A 16,793-nucleotide genomic window follows, 5' to 3' on the forward strand; every position below is an offset into this window, starting at 1 on the left:
CACAGACTCCACTCACACTGTCCTCTGGTGCTAACACCAGGCTCAGGCACACTGCGCAGCCAGAGGCCTGAACAGCTGCATCCATCTTGATGTCCCTCTTAAGGGGGTCTGTCTGTGTGAACACAACCTTTGTCTTAACAGCAACAGCTTTTGGTTTTTTGGAAACCGTTGCTGGCTTAAGCTGAGTTATGACCAAAAAAAAAAAAAAGGCTCCTTCAAGAGAGCTGGGAGGTACCTGTGCCCCTCCTGCTTGCCCTGACTGCATGAACTGCCAAACTGCCTCGCTAACTGCCATGCCACGTTCCTGTTTGCCTGCTCTGCCGTGCCACGTTCCTGTTTGTCTGCTCCTGTTCACCTGCTCCTGTTCACCGCACTCTGGGTTGCTGGCGCTCCCAGCAGCTGTTTAAATCCCTCTTGGCAGTGCTGGGTGCCGCCCCCTTATCAGCTGATTGGCCTCACCTGAGACCTCCAGCAAAATTTTATTTTGCATGGTGTGTTTTGTGGTGGAGGTCAGGGAGCGCCAGTTGGAGTGCTGCGTGGGCTGGGAGGAAGAGCAGGGATGGGAATGTCCATGTTCCCTGAGAGGTGCCTGATGCAACTCTCTGCCTACAGTCAGGATGTTCACAGAACTTGCCAGGATCAGCTCATTCTTCCAACCAAACACACATCACAGAGAAGGATCTCTCCAGATGTCAGTGGTAATTAAAGCCATCTGCAGAGAAAAAGGAAGAAGCAATGGAAATGGTGACCTGTGGACTAAAAGCACCTGGCATTTTTATCTCTGGTCTTGGCTATAAGGCTAGGGGAAGCTCGGTAAAAACATCTGTGAGAGTGACTGCTGCAGGAAAAAGAAGGTTGCATGCTCTTTTTCTCCTCTATGTGAGTATGGTGGCAGAGAATCTGCAAGTAGGATGCTGCTTCATGTTCTCTGGGTGGGAAGCAGCAATTCAGGGCCCCTACCTCCAGCACCCAAATGTAAATAACAGATCTGTGACCAGGTAAAAATAGAAGCACACTAAAAAGTTGACGGGAGTGTCTGCTGAGTCACAGTGAATGTCTCAGGATTGCAGTTATGGCTTTTAACCAAAATTAGTTTAATTTTCCTGAAGGGCTCCCTTTATTTCAATTATTTGAAATGGATATAGATTTTGGAACTGAAGCACATCTAAATATTAAACATAATTATCTCCAAGTCTCCATTTTCAATAAGTTGTTAAGGGTGAAACACAACGTCATAGCAAAGCAAGTCAAAGCTATGGAAAATATTTTAATGATATTGGCTGAGAAAAAAGCTTTCTTTGAAGAGAACTAAAGGAACTTTTCTGTTAAATGACTGGAGATGCAAATTTACCTCATTACTATTGCTGTAGGAAATTACTTGAAACAGCAAGTAATTTTGATATTTATTGCAGAATTTTAAATTATTTTCATTCCAAAGCATATTTTCAAATGAAATAAGAGTCTTGGGAGTTTGCTGTCTTTGGATTCAGAAGCCCTTTGGGGATATGATGCACTCTCTGCACGCCCTACAAGAACTGACCCTGTAGCATCTGTTAAACTCAAAAGTCACACCCAAAAGCTTTAGGTGCCTAAAGCAACATTGAGGATACTATAGGAACATAACTGTGCAACTGAGATCCAAAACACTCCCTGGCTAACAACTGTTTTCCTGTCTTCCCTCTGTGACAAGAGGCACCTCAGGGCTTTTCCACTTATTTCCTGGCTCCTGCTTTAACCTCACTGGGACCAGATCTTAGGAAGGCACTGCATGTGCTTCCTCTGAAGTCCAACTCACAGAATGTGGCAGCAGCAACATCCAATTTTTACATGTCAACAAGATGGTTCTTAGGATTATTTCTGACTTTTTTAAAATCCAATGGTCACTTAATATAAAATATATATAAAGTGTTAGGAAAAAACGTCCCCTTCCATGGGAGTTCCCTTGTGCTTCATTTATAGATTCTCACTCTTATGACTGTTCTTCCTCTGAAAAATGAATCATTTTTCTTTTCTTGCAAACTTGTTCAGTTTCTTAGAACTAAATGGATGACAGTTTTATCACAATGAGAATTGTTTAAAGTGAAGTATTTCCTTTAAAATGATTAAGAGTTTCTTCCTGACAAAAACATACTCCCAGAAACAACGCCAGCTTGCCTGGATCACAGAGCAGTGGCACTGCAGTAATGTGCTACTGAGTCTGTAGGACTCTGTGTGATACGAGAGTACATAAAGGCAAAATATAAAGCTTCTGTCAGATGTTATGAAACCTCTTCGCCAGAAACCTTCTGGGAATGTACTACAGTATCTTTAGTCAAGTCTTGCTATGAATCTTCCAAGCAAGGAGGGGTCATTAAACCCTGTCAATTATCCTTCCAGAAGTTGCTTCCCATATCAGTGGGGCTCTAGGATTCCCTTTTTGAAGCTCTTCTAGAGAAACAGATCCTGAGGCAATCAGAGGGTGGAGGAGGAGAACAAGGAGCTGAAAAATCCTTCCTGAAATGTTTTCCTGCAGAGGCAGAGGCATACCCTGATGTGAGCTTAATGAACTCATATGACAGACTGTCTCATGGTTTATTCTGAGCTGTATATTTGTTTGCTCTGGAAAGACACACGCTGGCAACTGAAATAATAGTCACATTCACTCAGAATGTGTGCCAATGTCCCAGGATAGCCCTTGTTACCTGCTTACCCTGCAAAGAGTAAGGTTCTGAAGGGGCTCTGCATGGAGGTATTTATGTGACAGCAGGAGGAGGTGCTTTCCTCTTTGTTTATAGTTGTATGAAGCAGAAGAAGTGTCTCATTTTAGACCTGGCTCCACGCCAAGTCCCCAAACTACAGCAAACATCTTCCCCCCCTCTCCCCATTGGATAAAGGAGAGAGAAGGGAAAAGGAAAAAAAAATCCAAAGGACCCAAAATAAACTGAACTAAAGCAATATTAATATATTTACACATAATTACAGTTACAAAAAACTATATACACGTAAGAAAAGAGAACCTGAACCCCAAAAACTGAAAACCAGATATACCTAAATATACACAACTAATAGAGAGCTAACAAATAAAAAAAGTCTTAATACTTTTCTTGAAAAAGCAAAATTGCGCCAAAAGACTTTTCCTATGAGTCGGAACAAAGCAACCGCCTCCCAAGGCCTACAGGACTCACAACCCCCTCACACAAGAGCCCAGCAAGGCTACCCCTTCTCTCCAACTCAACCAGAAGAGGTCTGACCAACCAGTTTCCTCCCCCTTGTATTAATACATCTGCTTACATAACAAATAGAATGGAATACTGGGAACATACAGGGAACATGGCACTTCCCTGGTTTCAAGCTGGTTGCCAGGAAGGCCTATACTAAAACTACTGCATTCTCCACTCCTTATTCCATACTATTTTTTACGTAACACCTGTATCTCGCGTAACACCCATATCCCATGTTTTTATATATATATATAGTCCTTGTTTTGTCTTCAAAGCTGTTGTCTTGTTGTTGAAGATCAGTACCAGTGTCAACTCAGTTCGGATCCTTTGCCTTTTCTTGGTCATGACCACAGTTCTGGTTTTAGGGTTGGTTCACTGTTCTGGGCTGCCTCATCATCGGATACCGGCATTAGCTTATTTCAGGTCTTTCTCTTCTGGTAACTGGCCTCCTACAAAACACAACTCAGAGCACAAAATTAGTTTTTCCCCAAGGTGGGCTATCATCCATGAGTCGGCGTAAAAGTAAAGCCTTGGCCATCCTTCTCGTTCAGCAATGTCCAGGGCCAATTGAATGGCCTTGAGCTCTGCGAACTGACTAGATTTACCTTTTCCTTCAGTAGCTTCTGCCACTTGTCGGGTGGGACTCCAAACAGCTGCTTTCCACTTCCAGTTCTTCCCTACAATATAGCAAGAACCATCTGTGAAAAGATCATAACACGTTTCTTCTTCTGGTAGCTGATTGTATGGTGGAGCTTCTTCAGCTTGATTCATTTGTTCTTCTTACTCCTCATCTGCCAGACTGAAGTTTCCACCTTCAGGCCAATTCATTATAATCTCTTAAATTCCAGGGTGATTCAAGTTTCTGATTCGGGCACGCTATGTAATCAAAGCAATCCACTTACTCCATGTAGCATCAATGGCATGATGAGTACAGGGCACCTTCCCTTGAACATCCAGCTCAGCACTGGCAGTCAGGGTACCAGGAAGAGCTATACTTCAGTGCCAATCATCTCTGAGGTTGTTTGTATGCCTTCATATGCTGCTAGGATTTCCTTCTCCATGGGGGTGTTATACCAAAATTGGCATAAATATAACTGCTCAGAGACAGTTTTGGGTCTTTAAGCAGCAAAGGTATTTATTTTGAGCAACACTGGGGGGCTAGCCAGCTCTCGCTGGACAAACTAGCTCTGAAGTTCTCAGTGAAAAGTCAGACAATTTATACAATTTTCATGAGGGATTACAACATCTTTACATGCATATTCATTCAGTTTCATAATCTAATTATCATATTCATAATAGGCCAGGTTTAGGTGGAGCTTGAGGCAGTCATCCTTTTGGGGAAATCTTTAGTGGTCATTCCAGTTCTTCAACCTCATGACCGGTCGTTTTTCTTCTCATCATCTTCAGTGAACATTTCAACTCTTCCCGACTATGTGCTAGAGGCTTGCAAAAAACCCCCAGACTCAGCTCCTTTATCTCCCCAGATGCCACTCTATCTAATTATTGACTACTAAGCTGAACTTTCTGCTTTCTTCTATTAGACCAGAACATACCAAACATAGGCAGGACTCTCAGAGCAAGGTACCATGTCTCTCTGGACCAATCCCTTAATACCGACTCTCTGTTCGTGCTACCTTTTGACATAAATGTAGCATTTCTCAGAATGAGGTCTGCAAAAACCTTTCTTAGAGCAAGATTCCAGTATCTAAACCCTTGCTCTGTTTCAGGTGTGGTTGGCTTCAGAACCTCTGCAGCTTTGGCTCCAGAAACTGAGTGGTTGCCCTCGGGTCTCACCAGGCACCTTTTGCCAGAGGCTCCAAGGAGGACCTTTATCTCTAGCCACAGAATAGAGTACATTTTTCACACTTGATCCTGTCTGGACTGGTCCAAGAGCCACAGCGTGTGCAATCTCTTGCTTGATCTATTTAAAAGCTTGCTACTGTTCAGGACTGCATTGAAAATTATTCCTTTTACAGGTCACGAAACAAAGAGGGCTCACAGTTTCACTGTATTCAGGGATGTGCATCCTCCAAAAGCCTATGGTCCCCAGAAAAGCTTGCATCTCTTTCCTGTTAGTTGGTGGAGCCATTGCTACAATCTTGTTGATGACTTCTGTTGGAATCTGGCAAAGTCCATCTTGCCGTTTCACCCCTAGGAACTGGATGTCTCTAGCAGGTCCCTTAACTTTACGTTTCTTGATGGCGAAACTGGCTTTGAGGAGAATTTGGATGATTTTCTTTCCTTTCTTGTAAACTTCCTCTGCTGTATCCCCCCATACAATAGTGTCATCAACATATTGTCTGTGTTCTGAGGCTTCACCTTTCTCTAGTACAGCCTGAATCAGTCCACGGCAAATGGTGGGACTGTGTTTCCACCCCTGAGGCAGTCAGTCCCAGGTAACTGCACACCCCTCCATGTGAAAGCAAACTGTGACCTACACTCTGCTGCTAAGGGAATGGAGAAGAACACATTTACAGTGTTGTTGGTGGTGTACCACTTTGCTGTCTTGGACTCCAGTTCGTACTGGAGCTCCAACATGTCTGGCACAGCAGCACTCAATGGCGGCGTGACTTCATTCAAACCATGATAGTCCACAGTCAATCTCCATTCTCCATCGGATTTACGTACAGGCCAGATGGAGCTGTTAAGAGTGAGTGAATTTTACTGACCACCCCTTGGCTCTCCAACTTTCTGATCATTGTATGGATGGGGATCACAGCATCTTGATTCATTCGGTAATGTCATATGTTCACTATTGTAGTGGCTGTTGGCACTTGCTGATCTTTGACTTGCAATAACCCCACAATAGAAGGATCTTGTGAGAGGCCAGGCAGGTGTATTAGGGAGGGTTCAAGACATACCAAATCTTGAAACCAAGATATCGCTAAAAGCTTAACAAAAACCAATATTTATTACCAAGAGGTGGCCAACAAAACGAACAAACCCAAAAGGGAGGAAGGAGGAGAGAAATAAGCCCCCAGTACGACCTCCCCAGTTACCCAGCTGTTGCCCATAAAGTTATCTTACTGACCTAGCATGCCTAGAATTACCCATAGCAGAAGCTGCATCCTTGGAGAGTCAGTAAGCTCACAAACTGGCAGGCGTCCCCACCAAAAGGTAACGTTGTCCTTGAAGTAAAGCTAGCTCCTCCAAGAAAGCACTATCTACTTTTATACAATTAACTGAGTGACCACAACCTCCCAGGTGTGGCCAGCACTGCCCAACCAGAGGCCCTTAGTCTCACCTCCTGGTTATGTAAGTGCATCTCTTCTGTGCATGCGTGAGAACTTTGGAAATCCCCTAACACACGCACGGTATGCTTTGGGGGTCTTTCTTAATTGAGTCTGGGGGAGCTACTTCACCCTCCTCCTCCTCCAATTCTCCTTCAAGCAACCTTGGAGGACAATTAACCAATCACAGAACACCAATTAAAACAGTTAATACAAGAAGCTCTCTTCAAGGACAACTTTCCCGTTATCAGTGCTTGTTTTCCCATAACTTGGTAGGAAAGAATAAAACTTTCACAGGTGACGGGGCCAAACACAGACCAAAAGTATCAGTAAAATTAACCCCTGATACAGCAGGGCAGATAATTGCTTAGAATTCTCTTCAGTCACTGTAGCTACACAAAAAGCCCACTGGTACCCCTTTGTGTCTTTGAAGTATCCTCTTCTGAGTTAATCAATGCCAAGAATGCAAGGAGCTTCTAGGCCTGTCACAATGGGATGCTTTCCCATTGGTCTCCAGTCAAACTTATTTCGACCTCTACCATTGACAACTCTTGAGACTCTCCTGTCACCTCAGAAATGGAAATAGTCTTTGGTCCCACATGTCTGGAGGGCATTAACATAAACTGAACACCATTATCTAAGGCTCGATATCTCTGAGGATCTGATGCGCCATGCCGTCGAACCCACACAGCTCAGTAAACTCTATTGTCTTTCTGGTCCCTCTCCTTCTCCTGACAGGAGGCAGGGCCCCTCTATTGGTCCTGGTTAGAGCATTCACTATTGGATCTTTGCTTTGGCCTGTCAGAGGCCTTCTTGTGCTCCCGGAAACAGACCTCAGTCTTCTTGCATCTTGGAGATCACAGTTCTTTTTTCAGGACATCCGCATCAACCACATAGACGACCTTCTTATCAGCTTCCTTGAGTCTTAGTTCTCTCACTCTGGCTTTGAGTTTAGAAGTAGGTTCACCATCTCATTTTCTCATGTTTTCTCCCTGCTCATGCAAATAGACCACAGTTCACCATGTGATCTATGTTTTGGACCTTCTCTCCTTCTGTGTGTGAAGAAAGGAGATCGTGAGCTGGACTGGGACCAAGATGAAGATTGTAATTGAGACCAGTCCACTGGTCTATCTCTTCAGCAGTTCTCACATTCAGAGCATTCATAAGGCTTCTCCGTAGTGTGGGTGTGTCAGTGTCGGAGATCGGAGCTTTCTCTGAAATCTAATTTACTGACCTGGGAGAGTGAGGAGTCTTCCATATTTTCTGCTATAGTCTGTATCCAGACACACATCAAGTCCACAGTCGGTTCAGTCATCCTTGGATGGTATGCTGTTATCAGGCAGTTAAAGTATGATGCAGGGGCACCTTTAATTATATTCCTCCACACTGACTGCGTGCAAGGAACACTCTCTGGATGTAGCCAATGGTAATATTCTGGGTCACAATAAATGATTTCCAGCATGGCCAATTCCTGTAGGTACTGGATGCCTTCTTCTGCAGTAGTCCACCTTCTTGGAGAACTCATAAGATCTTCTTTAAATGGGTACCTTTGCCTCATAACATGGAGGATCTGGAGCCAAAGACTGGGCATATATTTCTCTCTTCCAATTTCCAGTTCAATTTCACAATCTTGGGCAATAGATCCTAGTTGCTGCTATTCATAACCTTCTAATAGGTGACTTCTAGCCCCACTGTCCCATCATAGCAACCAGGTGAGAATTCCTTCACCAGGCTGGCAGCTAAAATCTCTCCGCAAATCTTGAAGTTCCACTGGGGTCATTGATCGCAAAATTTCACTTTCTCACATGATTTCCTCTCCACTTCTTCTACGTGGAACCGATTCCACTTCCTTTCTACTACTACGCGGAACCGCTTCCGCTTCCTCTCTGCACCTCTCATGTGGAGGTGGAGGCTGAGTGCACTGTGGAGATGGGGGCTTATGTGATCCCCCAAAATAATAGTCATAACCTAGAGGTACGAGTAATCTTCCCTTATGCTGAGGTAAAGGCCTCAGCAGTTCCTCCAATGTAGGAGGAAGAGTGCAGTCAGGTTTCAGTTTTCTCTTTGGTGAATCATCAGCCGTCTGTCCTGCTACCCCTTCTTCTCTTGGGCCCACTCCTTTTTCTTTTGGATGCACCCTTTCTCTTGAAGGCGCTCCTTCTTCTCTTGCAGACGTGGACGGAATAGGTCCTTTTGCTCTTTCTTCTTATTATTCTTTTTCTTCTCCCCTTACTAATCACAGAAGTGAGCCTAGAGGTTCTGCAGACTCCCTTATCCATGTCTTCTTTTTCACTACAGGGGGAATTGTGATTCCAGAGTTTATAGTTTGGGTCCCTGTCTCAGTCATAGCCTTGACTTCAGATGTCATATTTTGGGTTCCAATGTCAATGGGACTAGCAGAAGCCATTCTGGCTTCAAGTTGAGTCTGGGTCCCAATTTCAGTAGACTTAGAAGGTAGAGATGGCGCTGACTTCAAGTTGTGTTTGGACCCCGATTTCTGTGTACTCAATAGGAACAGCACTGGTTTCAGGTGGCATAGTTTGAGTTTCTGTCTCAACCTTAACCTTTTGAGAGTGGTCTACGGCAGCTTGATAAGCTCTAGCCAGGCCCCAGTACAAAGCAAGGAATTGCATATTTGGATCCTTGTATGAAAACCACCCTTCTGTTAAACGATGTGCCATCTTATCAGAATCAAACACTTGTTCTGGCATGAAGTCCCAAGTAATGGGAGGTGTCACACGCCCTACCAATTTACCAAAATTCACCCATGCTCCTTGCCATCCAGTGACTGGCCTTTCCAAGCCTCTTCCCAAAGCTCCAGTGATTCCTCTTGAGGTTCGGCCTTTCCTACAACAAGGGGACCAATACAGCACCACCTTTCCAATTTTAAGTAACATTTTCACTGCCTTCATCAATAGTAGCATTGCTGCTAAACAATTTAGGTAAGGATTGGGGCCAATTCTAATCCTAGGGATCTCCATTACCAGGCTTCTGATGCCAAAATTAAGGAAAGAGAAAAAATCATATACCCCATGACCATCTGAGCGGTCTTCTACAGGGTATTCCAGAACAGGTATGAAAATACCTAAAACTATGAAAAAAATTAGTAAAATGGTCATTGTTTTTATATATTCTTTCTCTCTGTTCCTAAACAAAGGTACGTTTATATAAGCAAAACTGCTCTTGGCAACTGTTCTGGTAATGTGCCCAAACAATGGGCTACATTCGTATGAACTTGGCTGCCTTCCCAGACACGGTACCAAAACAAACCAAGATAACCAAAAGTTTCCCAGCTAATGCACCAAATTAATCTGTCTCAGTTTAGACCTGGTTCCACGCCAAGTCCCCAAACTACAGGGAACGCCTTTTCCCCCCCACCGTTGGGTAAAGGAGAGAGAAGGGAAAAGGAAAAAAAATCCAAAGGACTCAAAATAAACTGAACTAAAGCAATATTAATATATTTACACATAATTACAGTTACAAAAAACTATATACATGTAAGAAAAGAGAACCCGAACCCCAAAAACTGAAAACCAGATATACCTAAATATACACAGTTAATAGAGCTAGCAAACAAAAAGAGTCTTAATACTTTCCTTGAAAAAGCAGAATTGTGCCAAAAGACTTTTCCTATGAGTCGGAACAAAGCAACTGCCTCCCAAGGCCTACAAGACTCACAACCCCCTCACACAAGAGCCCAGCAAGGCTACCCCTTCTCTCCAACCTGGCCAGAAGAGGTCTGACCAACCAATTTCCTCCCCCTTGTATTAATACATCTGCTTACATTAGAAATAGAATGGAATATTGGGAACATAGGGTAATTCCCTGGTTTCAAGCTGGTTGTCAGGAAGGCCTATAGTAAAACTACTACAAAAAGCCAGAATGTTTTTAAGGCAGACCACCCACAGGGGTGGTGGGTTCCACTCTGCATTGTGGCAGCCTGGGTGCCAGCTCTGCGTCATCTCTGCAATCAAATTTTTCCTACCACATGCACAAAACCATGGTCCCACGCTCCACAGGGTTGACCCTGACAAGCACACTGCAGTTGACAGAGTTAACATTTAAAAATAAAAGATGCTTCCACAGGAAAATCCTCATGGGGCAGAGAAAGGAAGATGATTCTTGTGAGCTCTTGTGAATTCTGGTGAATTCTTCAAATCTACTGTCCATACAAGAAACCTGAAAGAAATATGGGAGGAAAATAATATCCCATATTCTTTTTTTTTTGGTCTGGGAAAATATGGAATATCTGAAAACTGAAGTTCACTGCAAGAGAACAAAAGAAATTACAAACCTAAAATGCTTTAGGGTCTCTGTGTGTGCATGTATGTATCTGCTTGCTTTTAAGTAGAAACCCTTAGAAGAAAAACAACAACAACACCCCCCCCCAAAAAAAAAACCCACAAAACAAAACCACCCTACATTTTTTAATCACCCTATCTGACTGACATTATAAAACTGACTTCATTTTTCTCATGGGAAAGGAAAACAGGGACCTTCTTGTTTTAGTTAGATATTTTCCCCTCAAATTAAAAAGCAGCTATATCAAGGACAGCTTTAGGGTGTAGAAACAAATATAACTCCCAGGGCAAAAATACCTAGATAGGAGTTCAGAAGTGAAGCAGCAGATATTACTGACTACCTCTCCCATTACATAGTCAGTTTATTTTCTAAAGAAAATACACTACTGCACTCATATAATCCACTAGATTTTTAACACTGTAAGGGATTAAGATATTTGGCCGAGGATCACAAATTGTAATCAGTATTCAGATTCACTGACAAAAGTTATGTTAATTGCAGTTAAAAACTCAGATTACTGACAACTAAAAATAGAGTAAAAGAGAGAGGCACTAGCAGATTTAGGTCTGATTTTGCAAAGGTATGGGAATACCATGTGGTACACCTTTTGAATGTTAATGTTCTGCTGAAGAAGATTTCAGACAGGCTGCAAGGTAGCTGCTGTACTCACCCAAGCAGAATCTACTGCAGAGGTGCTGAGGCAGAGCTGAAATTTAAAACAAAAAGAAATTACTGTGAGTTACTTCTTACACACAAATAGAATTTTCAATCGAGTTCGTGGGGAGGGTTTTTTTGTGTAAAATTCTAAACCTTAAACCACAGCTTTTGAACTTGCATATTCACCATTTTCTTCAGCAGTCCCTGATCCTTTATATTTAGAAACACAAGGAAAGTGCAGAAGAATGGAAACTATAGATACCTGTAACTACCTATAACTGCTGCAGCAGGAAATGGGTCAAGTTCCCTCTCGACTAGATAAAGGTATTTGTTTCACAGAAGTTGTTTAATTTTCTTTATTTATTTAATAAGGCTATAACCTTTATATTGCATATGCCTGGCTGTCTATTATGTCCTATATAACAGGAATAGTGATATTAGGATTAAAAGTAGCAATAATTAAATTAACGTATACTGACTATATTGTTGTGTATTCTCTGTTGATTTTATGGAATGTATATTGTAGTTCATCTTTTAATGATGCCAGAAAGGGTGGCATAAAATCCATTCCTTGTAATTTTGAGCTCCAAATATTGTTTTGGTAAGGATTTATGACTGGTAAGATAACAAGTTTTTAAGTTGCTGATTCATCAGCCTATAAGGATGTTAGCCAGGTTATGGGCTTTAAAAGCTTTAGTGTTTTTGGTTATCTTATTACTACTATGCATTTAAGATATTTGCTGTAGGAAAGGGTTGCAATACTGATGGCTGTGTATCAGCACACCCTATTTTTAAAAGAAGAGTGTAGAGAGAGGAAACATATTGGGTGCATATTCAAAGTCATTGCATAAATGCCTCAGTGGTGCAAATATAATGAAGTTTCACAGTTAGGATAGCTTTGACTCTTTTTATGTATAAATCACCCTCACACAGCTTACCAAAAAAAGAGAACAACTCTTTTCTAGCATTGTTTTATTGTTAAAATTAAGCCCATCTTTAACCTGCTTTAACAATGTCAACAACTGAATGGCGCTCAAAGAAGCTCTTTTTGCACACAAAGATTTGTCGTTAAAAGATGTTCAGAGAGGAAGAGGATATGTATCTGCAGGACAAGGGCAATGTCAGCTTGATATTGAATTTATAAGAAGAAAAGGATGAGACATAGGTGAAAAGGACATTGTTAGTATATCCATGTAGACTGTGCGGCAACCAACTGTCCAGGATACAGTATGGAGGAATGTAATATACAGGTGGGCACAAGAGAAAGGCATACGTAATTTAATTTGTTAGCCCGGTACTTTTTGTAATCAAGTTTTGTTTATTTAATGTAGGCTTAAAATGTTAGTCACAGCAACTGAGATGTGAATGAATGAAAACATCTTTGCTCAAATAGTTTGTGTACAGATGTTTGAGCCTGAAGAAACTTGCCATGTGTTTTTGTAGCTGAGGAAGTGAGTAATCAGTGAAACTAATATGGGTGGTATAGGAAAATCATGCACATGGTCTTGGCACAGCTGTGTGCTTGCCACATTCCATGAGATATTTCATAATGGAAAACCAATTGCTCCACTAATATAGGATACCTACATTATCATGAATATGTTGTGAAGCACCCAGTGAAGTCACAGGATCATACAGATCAGGACATTAAATTTTGAGTGAACAAGAAGGGCAAAAGACAGTCCTTGAGTGTCGACTTAAAAAAGAGAGAATATCTTGGTTTGTGTGTTTACACGACTTGATGTGTTTTTTACTTAATTTTAATTTTTATCAATCAAATTTTAAAAGGCCAAAAATGTAAGTGGGCAAGATGGTGATTAAGTCAGCAGAACTGTATAAGTTGCTGCAGTAGCAGGAAATTTGGCCATGTGTTTAGTTAGCAAGATTGCAGGCCCCTATGCCTACAATGGCTTTCTGCTGGTTAGATTCCTAGTTTGAACTTACTGGTTTCAGAGGCTTTTCTATTTGTTGTTATGTAATTTACACAGATCATTGTGCACTGTAAAGATCTGCCAAGAAATAGCAATAAATTAGGCACTGCCACTCTATGTGGTGTTTCATTGTTAATGTTTTTAACTAAAATATTTGCTTTGAATCCATGCACACATATATTGTATATGTCACAGTTCAGACTCAATAGTTTCCTGAGTTCCGAGTTCCTCACCAGTGTTAATCTGTGTGTACTTCTGATTATATTGGAGCAATTTATGGCAACTGATGGTCAGCTCCAGAGCTTCTGCATCTCAGAGTGTTTGTGCTGTGTTGCAGCAACATGGATGGGATGATACACCAGTATAAATAGGTATTATCCCCCTCAGATATTTAGTCTGATCCCAAAAGGAAAACGACTAACTTGCATTTGCTGAGTAATTAATTACATGTATCTTTTAAAAACCAAATTTCTTCAAAACTAGAAAAATACTGTGTACTGAATCCTTTGTCTATTCTAAGTGTAGCCATTTGAAGCGAGCTATCAAAAGCTTATCTTTTCTGGCAGTCAAAGATTTTCCATGTGCATTTTTCTCCCATGCCTGCTAACTATGTTCAGATAATGCCCAGAAAAAAAGTCAGGAAAATCTTTCCTAAAACACTGGTCTGTGAACGCAAGCACAGTTATTATCTCGTGTGACTGCAGTTTTAGGAAAGACTTTTATTTGTGTATAAATATGTGCATACCTGAGGGAATATGCTTAAATAATATTAAAGACTATGACATAATGTGTGTGCTAAAAAGCTTTCTGCAGAGAGAATATCATGGGTCTTTTGGAATGGGGGACCACTACTTTTGGCCTTCACTGTAGCATCACTGCCACAATGGGACACTGCCTCAGTTTATGTATTTCTTCTTTTTTTTTAATAACAACATTATTTAACACTAGAATTCATTGTTTTCTTCACCAGGTATCTCTCCACCAAAAAAAAAAAAAAAAGTCTGTCAGCTTTCTGAAACCAATTATTCCTAAAGTTTTAGCTCTTTCTATTAGTCAGCCCTCTGCATTTATCAGCTGGTATCTGAGACACTCTTTTCAGAGTGGAAGATTTTTGATCTTTCTATTCTTTCCAACATAAATTAAATCAGGCAGTAATAGCCATGCAGTCACAATATTTTTGCTGCTTTAATGCTTTCTCTATTTTGTTTAAGATACAGTTTTTAGAACAATCTTGGCAATATTCTGATATGACTGTGCTTTCTTAATCCACTTAATCCTCAGTAAAAAACCCTGTTTTTACTGGGGCATGCTAATGAAAACACAGTCCAGTGACAGAGTGGTTATGATCTTGTGAAAGTTTCACCTGTGTATGCTGTTTGCTGCATTGTGTTCTGTTTATTTTCCTTCCTCTTGCCATTAACACAATGTTCAGCTGAAACAGGCCTGTCCTTCAACCTGTTTTGAAGCGTTTCTTTTCCTGGGGACACTTTATAGGTAATTCCAGAGGTGCCAATGACCAGACCCAAGCTGTGGCATCCCAGCAGTGACTCCTTCCCACTGGAAGGAAAATCCAATGTACAAGGGAGGAGGAGGCAGTGGTAAACAGACACCCAGACAGTCAAGAGAGCAGACATGCCAGGCAGCCAGTAGCACAGCATATGTTCTGTTGTCTAGAAACAGCCAAATTCAATCCCAAATCCTGGCAACTCCCGTGATGTGGCAGAGCTAGTGACATAAAAAATATTTCCTTACTAGCTGTGTTTATAAGCCTGATTCTGATTTCAAGTAAGAAGAGGAAACATTTGACCTTGAACTAAATTACTACTTGACTCACTCCAGGCTGCCTTCCTAAATCTTCTCTCATTTCAAACGCAAATTATTTATACCTTTACTTACAGGCACTGAATGGCTGCTGCCTTCCATCACAAGGACACGTGGATTTTGCTGGCCTGCAGCAGATCCTGGTCTATCCCACATCAAAATATTTTTGGTCATTGTGTATAGAGCCATACCTACATTTGTTTTTCAAATCCCCCTCCCCCAGCTTAGAGTAGGGGGGAGCTGCAGCTCACCTGTCTTGCAGCAAGACATGCAATTTGCCACTTCTGTGTGCCACCCACTTCAGCAGTGTGATTAAACCATTCATTTCCCCCCTTGCAGGAAAGAAATGTTCTATCCCAGTCCAAATGACATGGTAGGTAGGGAGAGGTTACTGCCAGCTCAGAACCCAGGGATGTGTATCAGTGTGTGGGTTCTGCACTGTCAACAGAGTGGGCCAGGATGTCTAGTAGGTCTCTCATATATGACACAGAACAAGCAGACCTGCTGTTGAGTTCTTTTCCATCCCAATTTTCTCCTCTGGGAGAGAGTTGTACTGAAGTAAATAAATAAAAGGGCTGTTTTTACAGTGAACATTGCTTCCCCCTTGCCCTGTAGAGAGCGAAGTGCATCCAAATGGCTTCTGCTCTAACCTCAGTAAAATGATGATGAAAAGACTCAACTTTGGGAGGACAATTTGTTTCAGCTTCCCTGAGTGATGGATGGAGACATAGTCATTGCCTCTTTGGTGCCCTCTGGGAACAGACACTAAATTCTAGCATGACCCTGGAACAGAAAACATTTTTCTTTGTGATTTTCCTATTTATTTTCTTGAGAATCCTGATTTTTGCTCCTTTTGAATTCTCCTTGACCCGTACCAGAGTATGCCAACCACAGCCTGGGCAGCTGGACTTGATGGTCTGGAGACAGGACAGTTTGACTATGCTCTTGCCTGGAGACTGAGAATTATGGAGGCTTATTTAGCACTCTGATAAAGAAATACCCCAGAATGTCTCTTTATTTTGTTTCTGGTTTACATTTTTCCAAAAATTGTAGGAGTTGCAATATACAAATATTTACACAGTGAATTTTATTTTAATTAAATAACAAAAAAAATCTATTGAAAGTAGATTAGTGAATCTCCTCACTGTGAAAAACCTAAGGTTACATGAGGAAAATTTCTCTTCAGAAAGCATTGAAACAATACGTGGTGTATGGTAACAAGCTAAGAGATACCAGAGCACATCATCTCTTGCACAGGCTTTTTATCATTAACAAGAGTCTGTAGGGGAAGATATAAATTAGCTTTTCAAGTTCCCCAAGGCTGTTACTCTGTATCCTGCACTCTGAAGACCAGTGAGGAAGCATCTCATTCCATAAGATGAGACCAAAAGAGCTAGGAAACTTCAGGAGAAAAAAAAATCATCCATGTTTTCCCAAGTATTCAATAAGATGTTCCTTCTTAGCATTAAGCAATGATTAAGCTGCTTAATATTAACACATCAGTGACTGTAATCTGTTGGGAATAAGATATGTAATTATTTTGGCCTATCCATGCCTTTTTCTGAAAAAAATGATTTCTACTAAGATAGATTTTTGCTTTGTTCCTACAGCACCATATGCAAATGAATCTCAATCTTGCATGTCTTTCAAAC

The 16,793-nt window shown here is 41.5% G+C and overlaps 1 protein-coding gene across 1 annotated transcript; it reads left to right on the forward strand.

Annotated features, from left to right (window-relative positions):
- The first annotated feature begins 15,814 nt into the window (after nt 1–15,814).
- Nucleotides 15,815–16,130, forward strand: CTXN3 (cortexin 3). Its single transcript, XM_027667612.1, is given in 3 exon segments — nt 15,815–15,899; nt 15,902–15,994; nt 15,997–16,130. Coding segments are annotated over 3 exon segments (270 nt in total). The 5' UTR covers nt 15,815–15,856.
- The last annotated feature ends 663 nt before the right edge of the window (nt 16,131–16,793 follow it).

Source organism: Corapipo altera, unplaced genomic scaffold (assembly GCF_003945725.1).
Source record: "Corapipo altera isolate COAL_440 unplaced genomic scaffold, ASM394572v1 61003, whole genome shotgun sequence".
Lineage (NCBI taxonomy): Eukaryota > Metazoa > Chordata > Aves > Passeriformes > Pipridae > Corapipo > Corapipo altera.